Below are 12,587 nucleotides of genomic sequence, written 5' to 3' on the forward strand. Positions count from 1 at the left end.
CCTGCATTTGATTTTGAGCTCAGCTTTACAGCGAGCGAGGCAATTACTTCTGTGAAATCTGGAGCCTAGGATGAGAGGGGGCACTCCAGATGGGCACAGGCCAAGCGCTTTTTTTGGGACTCATATCCCAGTACCTGCTCATGGGGTTCCCCCCTGCCTCCCTCCATGCCATCAGCAGCAGCAAAGTCTGTCTCCTGCGGAAATACACCACTAAATTTGGGAGATGTTCCCTCATTCTGATGGATGTATTCCAAAGCACCACAGCTCCAAACAGTGCTCTCGTCCGCTAGCTGAAGTGTCACGCTCATGCTACATGGCACTAGACAGGGAAGCCCGTCTGGCGACGGCCTATAAATAGCTTTGGATTCTGCAGGGCAAAAGCGTTAAAGGCAGAGACGTCACAGCCCCAAGAGAGAAAAGGAGGGACAATGAAGCGCAACATGACCGTACTGGAATTTACTTCAAAAGCCCATGCATCGATGAGTTGCTCTGGACCCAATTTCCCAGCCCTTTATGAGCTGCCCTAGTGAGGGCACAGGGGAGCTGCGAACAGAGCTGCATGATCTCTGAACAGATCCTCATAGGACTGATGAGTCACAGATTCTCACAGAATCACAGGTTTTTATAATCTGATGTGACACAAGCTGCTTCAGGATGTCTGCTCCTGACCTTCATCCCTGCCACACACTCCTAGCCTGGAAGAACTGACAACCCACCCATTTGAAATTAGCCTGCTTACAAAACAAACCAGTGTGCCGGCATGATTTTCATAGCATCAAGGAAAAAAAAAAAAAGACAAAAAAGAGTGGACAATGACAAGTGATTGGTTTGTTTCACATGCTTAACTGTGCACTTCAAACACTGATATCTACTCTTTGTAAGCCTTTCACATGGATACTTACTTTACAGGGATTACTTTACCCCTGTGCCATGGGAGGCTTCCCTGTCTTCCCCTCAAAATCTGATGAATGTTGTTTCCAAGATATCAGGGGTTGAGAACAGCAGTTAGGCAATTTCTAGCTCTCATGTGATGGCACCACCATTCTTCAGTTATCACAGTACTGTACCTTTCACGTATACAGCACCGGTACCATGATAACCGAAAAAGGACAGTTCATAGTCTTATTATTTGATGCCATTTTCAGATAAACAACCCTCTCTCCATTTGATTAAATGAAAACTAGTCACTCTAGGAGTAACTGTGATCTAGTCAATCACTTGTCAGTCTCATAGAGTAAAATGAGATGTTTGATACTGGATGAGCTTCCTCTAACCTGTGTCTTGCAACTAGCAATGTAAGAAATTTACTCTTTTTTCCCTCCTCTGAAGTCCACTGCCCAACAGGGCTAAAGCTTTGGGGTTGCAGACAGCTCCATCAACTGAACTCTTTAAGCCATTTCCTATGGACAATCACAGCTTTAGCATCTGGCTATGCATTTGAAACATGCCATTTAACACCACAGCTAGAGAGATCACTAGGAAAACACAGTAGTAAATGCTAAACAACAAAAAGCAAACTGATGTACACATAGAATCCAAGACCAAGACCGAACAATAAACCCCATCACCTCTGCAATTCTAATTGCCTCAGAACCAGGAATAATACAGATAACAGTAAGGGAATCACCTTCTAACATGTAGAAATAAACACTAGGCAACTTTCATCACCTGTGTCATTTGAAGACAGGTACAACTGGTTCTATTCATAGCCACAGGCAAAGTCTTCCATATACAAAAATAGCTATGCAATAAAACTAGCGAATTAAACAAGATTGGGTAACTAAACTGAACAGAACAACTTACGTATATGGAGACAGAGGTCCTAACAGGACTTTGGAAACATCCCGCTGTCCAAGGGTCATGAGAAGCAGAGCAAGGCTCTGATTTGTTGAATCCACACAGCCTCCCTGCAAACCAAAATGTTTTAATAATTAGTCTCTGTAGAAACCAGAAATTCAGATGGGAGGAGAGTAACAAAAGAAAATGACACACTTATAAGGCTGAACTACCACTCCCAATTTCTAAGGGTCGAAAAGATTTTTTTAACAATGACAAACTAATTTCATATGGCACGCTGGGAAAAGAACAGAACTAAACCAAGACCCAGTAACAAGGTCACATTAAAGATCCCTCCCATCTCCCGCAACCTGTTCTAGCATCGCAGAATGTAAGCACGGACAAATTTCTTTGCAGTAAACTGAAAATAGGTATTAATTACAGCTCATGCACATTGGATGATACCATGAATTGCAGTACTTCATGATAACTATTAAAAATTGCATTTGGACAAATAGTTTAGCCTTAGGTACAAAACAGCAACTTAAAAGTTGTTACACACACATCCACCTGAGCCCTTGCTGCTAACATTTGTGGTTCTACATTTGTAAAACATTTTTTCCCCCATATTTAAAATGGGAAGAATTTTTTTATTGCTATGTGAAAGAGCCAGGCATAAAATTATGTAGAACAACACAAACCCTCATGCATATTTGACTGTAGTAAGTCATACATGCATGGTAAATTGTTTTGTATGTGGAAAGCGTTAATTATGATGTACATGTAAACTAGAATTGGAAGGCTTTGTTTACAAAGCTTGAACATAAGTTAAAAGGGATATTTTTAGTCAAGACTGTAGAGAGAATTTACCAATGATGACTATGCAAACAGATTGAAAATAGAAAAAATATCTGGTATAATATTTCTGACTGTCCTCATAATCGTCCTGATCCACAGCCACATGGAATCTGCTAACAGTTTCCTGCTGGATCAGGCCTAATGCTAAACTCTCTGAATAGACTCTCTGGAGAGAGCAAAACTAAAAATTCATCCCCTTAAAACCAAATTCTCTAATGAGGTAAACTGGCAGTTACCTTTGTGGGTAAGCAGTAACCTAACATTTTAAGAAATACCACCTAAACAGGCAAGGGAGGGGGAAAATAAATTTTGGACTACATAGCTTATGAAAACACAATGATGCGACAACCTCAGCATGTTTGCTCAGTGAGAGGACAGCAAGGAGGACCTTCTCAAAGGAGGGTTACTGAAGATTTAATTTTCAAGATGGACTTGCTTCAGTGTGACAAGTCTCAGCTCCATTTTTCTGAAAAGAAGCCTCTGCACTTCTTGCAACTAACGTCCACCGAGCAAACAGGGTACCTGCAGAATTTGCTAGTGTGATCTAGAGCCACAGCTGTTACCAGCTGTATTTGCAAATCTGAAACATGTACAAGAAGCAGGTGGGAGCTTGTTAAGGAGTATTCCTGACATAAGACTTTCTGTATTTGTAGTTCATTCTTTATACTAAGAAAAAACTTTACCTTTTCTGAGTTTTTTTTTTTTTTTTAAAGCTGAAAACATTATAAAACATCTGTTTTTATAACCAAATTTATACAAAAGCTTCAATCAACATGGAGACAGTCCTAAACAATATAGCAAAACATGCTGCATCCATCACGTTCTAGCTGCTTACATAAGCTCTCTTGCTGCAGTGAGTCAGTTGTCCTCGCTATTGTTGTGCATTAGCAATGCACTGTTACGGCCATTCCCACATAGGCAGTTGCCAGACATGGAAATTAAGTGATTTGCTTGTAATCTAATGATGACAGAACAGTAAATTATGCCAAATGAAGAACATGCCACTCCCAAGGAAGACAACTTTTTTTCTCTCAATCCACCTGCAACTTACTCAAGTCCAAAATAAAAAACAACCCTCCCACAAGAAATAGGATGGGCAAAGTCACAGGCAGAGTACTGACATTTGTTCCAAAACAGCTGGCACTTGTTACCACCCTAGGATGCAACTTCTAGTCCATATTAATTCAGTTTATGGCAGTTTCACCATTATTGTTTCCACTGACAACAGAGCCAGATCCAGCTGGATGTGACAATTAGAGACACGTATTACTTAAAATCCCATCTATTTTGAAATGTTGTTATATAAATACCACAGATGACATGCATGCACAAATATCACAACTCTGGGTATTGGACAACAGTGTCTTGAAGGTGATTATTTTTCTGAGCTTAAGCCTAGCTTTGATTTAGTCTTGGTTATATTTTGGCATGCACACAATTTCCTCTCTTACCTGTGCAGTACATAATTGCATGCCTCAGTAATTTGTTATGTGATGTGCAGTTTGTTTTAGTTTATTTTTTTTAGAAGAATGGAGCAGAGCCTTGTCACACTGAAGTAAGGCCACCCTGAAAAATAAGCCTTCAGTGAAATGCTTCACTCTTATTAGCTTTAGTTAAAGAAAACAGCCTTACCCCTCCTGCCCCCACAAACCTTCCTAGCAAACTCAACATTTCTTCATTAAAATAGGTGTTGCATCCTCCCTGATTTCGCATGATTACAAGGAATACAAGCATTTAATCCTTTTCCAGTTCTTCCATGCCTTTCCATTCTGCCCATCACCTGCTAGATAAAGTTCCCATAACTAATGCCTGTCAAATACAAGAGGAAAATCTCTTCTACAATTAAGCTTAGGTAAGAACTGCTTATGAATTTGTAAAGACAATGCTAGCCAGTCACTCCATGCCCCCTCTTTCACGGCCAATGTAATTAGCACTATGCCACTTATTATTAGTCAATTAGCTCCAACATCTTTCAATCAACAAGTGTACATAAAAAAGCTCCACTGACTCCAGGAATTGTATCATTTCTTTTTGAAGGCTTAGTAAAAAGGTCCCTTTAGCATCTGAACGTAGCAAGACTCAAATCGTTAGGTTTCCTAGGTGGTGAAGTTCACAGAACAGCAAGCATTAAGCAAGCACTTATGTCCCTGGGCCCCTTTAAACAGTAATGAACTCCAGCAGATTTGTGGGTGACCTCAACAGCTAAAACCCTTCTACAGAGAATTATCTCCAGTGCTCCCAGGATGCCCTTTTTTGGTCAACCCTCCTTGGCTCCTGCTGTACAGTAGCTACAGGCAAAGACACAGATGGAGAAACAATCTCACAAAGAAAGGAACTAAACACAGGGACAGAAATTCTCCCTTGAGCCTCAGATTCAGCGAGCAGCTGGTATAAAGAGAGTGAGACTTAGAGTGCCTGTTCAGAGCAACCTATTCTTGCCTCATGCACAGCTTTCCCAAATTTTTACCGTTTCACTAGACACCTTATCTAGGAAAAGAAACTTTAAAAAAATAGTATCTTCAAACTAAGCAAACATTGCACACACTTTGCAACATGTTTTTATATCTTGTCTGGGGTCAACACTAGATCAAAGTGACCTAAGCTCAAAAAACCAAACCAAACCAAAAATAAATAAATAAATAAAATCAATGAGAAAGCACTAGCCAGGAATTTGGAAAGATGGGCTGTGTGAGCATGTGCCATACATAAATTCAAGTGTGCATTCTGAAAACTACAGAACAAAGCCCATCATATCGCCCCTGACTGAGGGAGCGGGGGATTCACTAACTGAGTAAGGACTGAGCAGTCCTGTGGATAAGCAGCACAAAAGCTAAAAATGCTAACAAACAAGAAGCGTTCCACTGTGAGCTGCTGCAGTGGAGGACCACAAGCAGTCCGTACACTGCTTGGCACTTGTCAGTCACACTTGGATGGAAGTTGCCCACACATAAAAAAGCCTTCCAGGAGCACCAGTGGTACCATAGCAGGCCACAGCTAACAAACCCACTCATTAAGAACCTGATCTTCAGAGCCATTGAAACCTCATGGCCTTTCACTCTATCGTTCAAAGGTTTGCCTGACTCTGTTTCTTCCTCAAATGACTTTTCTGTTGTCCTGAGATCCTCACTATCCTGGTGCTTTGCAAAATTTGACTCATCACATTCAAATGGCTACAATACTCTACAACAGAAAATTACCTGGTTCAGGCCTTTACAGCCCTCTTCATTTTGGAAGTTCTCTGACATCTGACTCTGAAGAGAGTATAACGTCTGGACAACTTCCCTCACTAGTTTTAATCTGTCAAGGGATGGATGGTTTTCAAAGGGAAAAAACACCTACTGCTGCTGATAAAAGTATGTGGAAATTGTATTTTTGATGCCTCCAGTCATCAGATGACCTGAAGATGTTTTCCAAAAGGTTTACACAAAGCAACAAATGTACCAAATTTTAGGTTGGTTTGGTTTTCTGTTTGTTTGTGGCTTTTTTTTTTCTTTTTTGGGGGTGGGGGGGGGGGGGGGGTGGTGGGGGGGGAAGCTGAAACCCCTCAAATAAAAATAGCTACCTGTCACTACATAATTGTAGAAACAGACAGATGTTTCGGTCACTAGTTGTGGCTGCATTCTCCATGCATGTTGGACTTTCAAATGCAAAGGGCCTGGACTACACCCAGGATGAATATTTGTGACATTTCTATGAGATAAGAACCCTGCGCTAGAAAGGGAAAGTTCTCTAGCAACATGGTGCACATACTGAATAAACAGAGACAAAATATTAATGGAAGACTGGAACAAGTCAGCAAGTTGGTAATTCAGACAGATTAAGGGTTTGCAGCACAGAAAGGAAAAGATGACATGGGCACAGATGAACAATCTACCACAGGCACAGATGTGATTTATGAGGTTAAGGGGTATTTTTATGATTTACTACATTACCTAATATAGAATCTCATTAATAGCATTTTTAATATTTTGCAAAGTCCTATCAGGTTATTCCAGTTCAGAGCAATTATTTTTTTTTAAAACAGTGAATACAATTTGTAGAAGACTGCCTCCTAAAGGCCAAATGTGTTTTGTCAATACTAACAGCTACTTATTTTAACACTTGTGGAGATATAAAACAAAAGCAGGTAGGTTCTTTATTAAACCAGAAACTCACTATGATGCTTATTGCCAAATAATTTGTAAGACTGAAAGCTTTGTAAGACTAAAAGTCTCACCACAAATTAAAAACATTTTAATAATAATAAAAAAGACTGATGCACTTAAGATTCCTATGCAAACACTGTCCTAACTCCTTTCCAACAAACCATTCAGCTGATTCCTCATACAACCAACAGATTTCAGCTCATCTGACTTTGCCATCATCACCATAAAGCAGCCACTACTGAGACTAGCTGCTTTTTTTCCCCCTTCTTCTTCCTTATACGTTCTCCCACTCATAATGCCCCATTCCAACCACTAGCTTAAGAGCACTGACTCTATTATCCCTCCAACTTATTATTAAAAAAAGTAACAACTCACCTGAAACCAACCTAATTCTGGTGCAGACAGAAAGCAACAAAAAAATAAACCACTACTATGATTCATAGTAACATCTCCTGGACGTGGGAAATAACATGGCCCAGTAAGTCATTAGACTGTTAATGGAACAGTTCAAAACCAGTCCTTACCTAGATGAAGATGCTGGCAGCATCAGATCATTTCTGTTTGGATCTGAGCCTGTCTGAGGGCACCCCCAAACCACCTCCTCCTTTACCAGTATGTCATTACCTTCTTCCCCTACAGCTATACACAAAAAACATATCGGCCACTTACCCTGTAGACCTCCTCTAGCAACAGCTTAGCACAATTCTGGCCAAGTTCCTCAGGAAGCACAGCTGCTCCCTGGCCCTGAGGGTTTGAGGCTAGCTCAGCACTGAGAATAGTGCCATTGATGGTTTCTGCAGTAAGGCACATGCCAAAACCCGGTGATCTGAAAGAAAAGGAAAAAGTGCATTTGATTTAAGGACAAAAATGGAGTAACGAGCCAAGAACTACTCCCAGTCAACCTCATCCTCAAGTCACAAACAGCTCTTCTCATAGGACAAGACTAGGAATCTGGACTTCCTGAAAAATTTCCCGTTCTGTACATTTTATTCACCCTGGAAAAAACATTAACAAAGTATTTGAAAGTTAAACCTAGTACAGCTTGCCCCAATCCCACTGTGCTGGCTATTTCTGGCACAAATTCTTTAAAGGCAAAAAGGAAAGGAAAAAAAAAAAAGAAGAAAACCACAACCAATCCTCATAAATCTCCTCCTCTATTAGAAGCAAAATACTGTCTTTCACATTTATTTAATTCATGTTTGATGAACATTTCAAAGGTATCTGGAGTTTCTTCTCTGCAACACTGAAAACCAAAACTAAGTTTCTTGAGAGGTCAAGCTCTTTCCATATTCTTTCTGTAAGTTTCAACATTTAGCAAGATGAGACCATAGCCACGGCATCAAGCAGGAGAATAAACAAACAAAGACCTACATTACATGTATGGTTGCTTCTTTTCACTTGCAGTTCAGTATCATCCAAATCATTACAACCATGTAAGAATTCTGAATGTATGATTTGAAGAAAGAAATAAAAAGTCCTTATTTTCCTCAGAGTTTAGGATCCTACAAAATTATACTGTGAGAGTTAAGAAACATTTTTGCTACAAGAAAGTCAGATGGCTGAGTACAGCTTGCTGAGAAGTCAGAAAGTTGTAAAGAAGGGGAAAAAACCCGAACAAGATCCTTTTATTTATAGGCTGTGGAAGAGCACCAATAGCCAGTCATTCAAAATAAGGTCAACTTAACTTCCCACAGTTCTGGAGTCCTGCTGCCTCCAACATCTGAATTCTTAAATTCAAAAAGTCCCACTGACCCAGAACTGTAAGAAATGTCATCAGCATCAAAAAAACCCATAAAATCCAAACCCAAACACCAATACACACAAGCTCTCCTGGTGCCAGAAAAACAACAGTTCCTCCAGAGGCATTTCAGTAGGGTGGGAATGAAAAGGTATCAGTGGTTCCCATCTATATTTAACTGCCTGCACTTGCTGAGCAAACACAGAAGCTATGTTAAAAGATGTTTCTCTTCTCCTCTCCTTCCTCTGAAAGAGAGATAGAGATCTAGACAGCAAGACAAGAACAGTGTCAAAGATGCTATTTTTTGGACAAGTATCCTTTACTGGTAGATTCTGTTAGTGTTCAGCAGCATGTGACAATCTGCCTAAATAAAAAACGAAAACAACCCAATGCCTCAGGTATGTGCAGACAGTGTTACAAAGCATCTGCACAAACTTCTTGCTGCAAATGCTCAAAACAGAACCGGGAAGTTTCTGTTTAGAGAGACATTATAGGTGGCGAAAGATGCTAAAATAATGTATTCCCTGAAGCTTCTGGCACTGTGGAAGGGATGTAGCTCAATGCTTTACATTCTGAAATCAGGACTGGGTTTGGGTTGGGCATAGATGGGCTGAACTAATCCTTGCTGGTCTTACTCATCACCAGAGGCAGCATTGGAAATAACAAGGCATATTGCTTTCCCTTCTTGTCTTGCCAAGACATACATCCAAGCACTGGGAACCAGGTAATAAAGAAAGCTTTGACAAAGAGCCACTATGTTAGTATCAGCTACACTGCAATTGTACTGGCACTATACTTAACGCTGAATGGGACAGCACAGCAGCATCAGAAAGCTACACACACCAGCCAGGTGGAGAGGGATTCAGTTCTTCTTCCCATGCTATTATTTATCCCTCTGCATGGGCTACCCATGCAAGTAGTAAATGTAATGCTGCTGCCCCAATTAATTTGACCTTCCCACTTTATACATGGATAAAAACCAAAACAGACATCAAAAACTCATAGCTCCCAGAAAAGTTCTCACAATTCTAACCACTGTTAAGAGTCTGGAGCCACAAGACTAACTAACCTGCAATATTAAACATGAGGAACAAATGCAGAATCACATTTCTGTTTCCTGTGAATACTGGATACTCACTTTCCAGAGCTGATCCCCCTCATATGATCTGTGTAGATATAAATATCTGGGAGGAATTTATTCAGGATGCTCCTTGCAGATTCCACCATTCTGTTTGCCATCTGTGGTGACACTCTGACAGAGTATCTACATTTCCAAGCTAAGGAATTAATTGTGGTCACAAAAGAAATTTAAACCAGAGACTGACAAAAGTGGCCAAGAGGTCCTGATGCATTATTTTGGAAAATGTGGTTTTGTCCTATATATCCATTCATGAGCACTTGTCCATTTTCCTGTACTTAGAGAACCACTTGTGCGTAAGTGCTTTCTACAGTTGTGGGAATGTAACGGAAGATTGGTGAAGAGGACTGTAACCATGCTCAAGTGACTTGCCCCAAGGATGTCAAAAACCACACACATCACACTACTAATTGTTGTTTAGTCTTATGTGCTTGACAAGTAGAACGTCGGTGTTCAGGTAACATAGCTACGCTGTGAGAAAGATCAAAGCACAGTGGAAAACTGCTGCCTGAAAAAAATCCTTAATATACAGGGCAAAGCAGCAAGTTTGGAATCTCTCACTCTCCTTCTAGAAAGGACCAAGCTCCACAGTGCTTGTGTTCCCTCTTACATGCCTGTGGCCCAGGTGCTGCTTTGGAGATCTCCCGGATAGTGAGCTAAGGACAATAAATTTGCTCTTTGTATTTTATCCATGGTTATTGTGGTTGTTCCTGTGTCAGCTCACAAAATAGTCTTTTCCCTGATATACCCTGAAGTAAGGTAAACAGAACGTGCAGAAGAACAGCATATTATGGTTAGGTAAACATCTATCTTAAAAATACCTTTAAATAATTTTAAATTGCTGTTCTGTCATCCTATGCTTTCTTACCATGGAGTAAGCCTTTCATGCTCTGCTTCTCATATACTATTAAGAAGATGGCGATGGGTGAAGTTTCTTTGCATTAGCAGCAAGAAATTCTGTCTTTCTATCAGGCAGAAACTGGGCAGATTAATTTAAAAGCAAATATTTTAACAAAATAAAAAATTAATTTTAAAAGGCTAAAAAAGAAAATACTTGCTCTCTCCAACTATTTTGCAGTGCTGAAAGGCTATCAAGTTCACCAGTTCTCTAGTCACTTAGCATGCTGAAGATGATGGTTCCAGGAAAAAAAGAAATTGCCACCTTTCTGCTCACCCCAATGTACCTCGCTCACAGTACACAACTGATGAACTGCCTTTGTGCCCTTTTACTCAGGTGCTGCTTCAGTGATATTCCCAACAGATCTTCAAATGTACAAAGCACACCATGCTCCAGACTCTGTCCCAACTATAATGCAGACTCATGCTCTGCATGTTTAACCACCCATCTGCACCTGAACACAGAGAGCAATGCAGCGAAACACATTCTCAAGCCTCTCAGCTGAGCGATGGGAATTTCCTTCTCTTTCTACTGCACGCTCTTGTAAAGTAGGTAAACCAAAAGCTCTAAGATCTTATGAGTAAAACTAGTAAATAATAATCAGAAAACTGATCATTCTGCACTGTTAGTGCACTCAGTATTCTGGGTGACTATAAAAGGTTGCTGCAACACAAGCTCTCCAGCTGTGAGGAAGCAGAATTGCTCAGCTAAATCTTTCAGAGACAAAAATGCACACACTAAAGAGGTAAGCACTTATCGTTCCAGATGGTTTTTTTCTATTGGCTGGAAGGATCACTTAATGGCCAAACTAAAACTAGACTGCCCCTCACTGGGCTTACTAAAGGCAAACCTTTATCCCTGAGAAAAAGACCAGGAAAACCTGAAAGAAAATGGAAGTTCAAAAACCCGTGGTTCATATGCCTCGACCAAATGCAGTCAAAGTGGCCCAAAATGACACTGTGCATTAACGTCAGTTTAGAAAGATAGCACTAAGGTCATGATCTTTGCTTCTTCCTTCACACAGAAAAAGGGAATTGAACTACTTACTACAGAGGTGGATAGGGGCATAAGGAAATTACTTTCTTAATGGAAAGATGACAACACCATCAAAAGCACACCGAGCTGCCTCCTTTGTCATTCTGCCATTCTACAGCATATGCACTCAGTAAAACCGCTCTCACTTGGCATGCTGCGCTCATCCAAACAGCACAGCTGGAAACAGAGGTCAAGGCATGCTGTTCTCACACACAATTACGATGGTATGTCATCGTAAAATAAAAGGAGGAACAGGCTGCAACTCTGCACCTCTGGCAGGAGGCCTGCCCCCATTCCTATTTTCCTTTTGAACCATCAAAGCTAGATCATGTTTGGGACTCTCAATCACAAATTAAACTACAAGTTGGTCAATGCTCAGGACAAGCAGGAGCTCATGAAATACAACCTTTAGTATACCTTGCCTGTAAGGGATTTCTGCCTTCTTACAGTGACAACAGATTCATGACAGATAGCATATAAAAACAAGAGAAAAATAAAGAAAAAACAAACCAAACAAAGCATTAACTAGATGTGCAGTTCTTTTTCTAAAGCAAGCATTCCATGACAATATTTTGTGTCTTTATCTTTGTGCGGAAGTAAAACCTCCATTTCCATCTCCAATGGTACTACTGAATGTGAAGAGTTAACAAATTTCTTAAAACAAAAAGCTCAGTTCACATGTGTGCAGTGAGGTGTAAACTGAAGTAAAATTTAAGCTTCCATCCAGCATTCTGCTGGCCTCATTAACGGCCAAGATGCCACCTCTTCAATGCATAACAGAACTACATTTGTTACTACTGGACTTACACACAAGGTACAACTCCTTTCAGTGCTGCTACATTATGTGATGGAAGGTATTTTAAATTCTTCTTGCTACTGAAAACATTTTAAATACTGTTGTTTGGTTTTAAATTTATTTACTTGTATGCTGATGTTTTTTGAACAGTAATGTTCTGAATACTGCAGTTTTGAGACACAATCCTGAAATGTAGTTTTGTG

The 12,587-nt window shown here is 40.3% G+C and overlaps 1 protein-coding gene across 1 annotated transcript; it reads right to left on the reverse strand.

Moving 5' to 3' along the window:
* Positions 1 to 1,799: 1,799 nt before the first annotated feature.
* Positions 1,800 to 9,794, reverse strand: RCL1 (RNA terminal phosphate cyclase like 1; the record flags this gene model as incomplete). Its single annotated transcript, XM_010169674.1, has 3 exons — positions 1,800 to 1,907; positions 7,449 to 7,605; positions 9,656 to 9,794. Coding segments are annotated over 3 exons (404 nt in total), but the record flags the coding sequence as incomplete, so codon positions are not given.
* Between the last annotated feature and the right edge of the window lie 2,793 nt (positions 9,795 to 12,587).

This window comes from Antrostomus carolinensis, unplaced genomic scaffold, assembly GCF_000700745.2.
Source record: "Antrostomus carolinensis isolate BGI_N321 unplaced genomic scaffold, ASM70074v2 scaffold50026, whole genome shotgun sequence".
NCBI classification, from domain to species: Eukaryota; Metazoa; Chordata; class Aves; order Caprimulgiformes; family Caprimulgidae; genus Antrostomus; species Antrostomus carolinensis.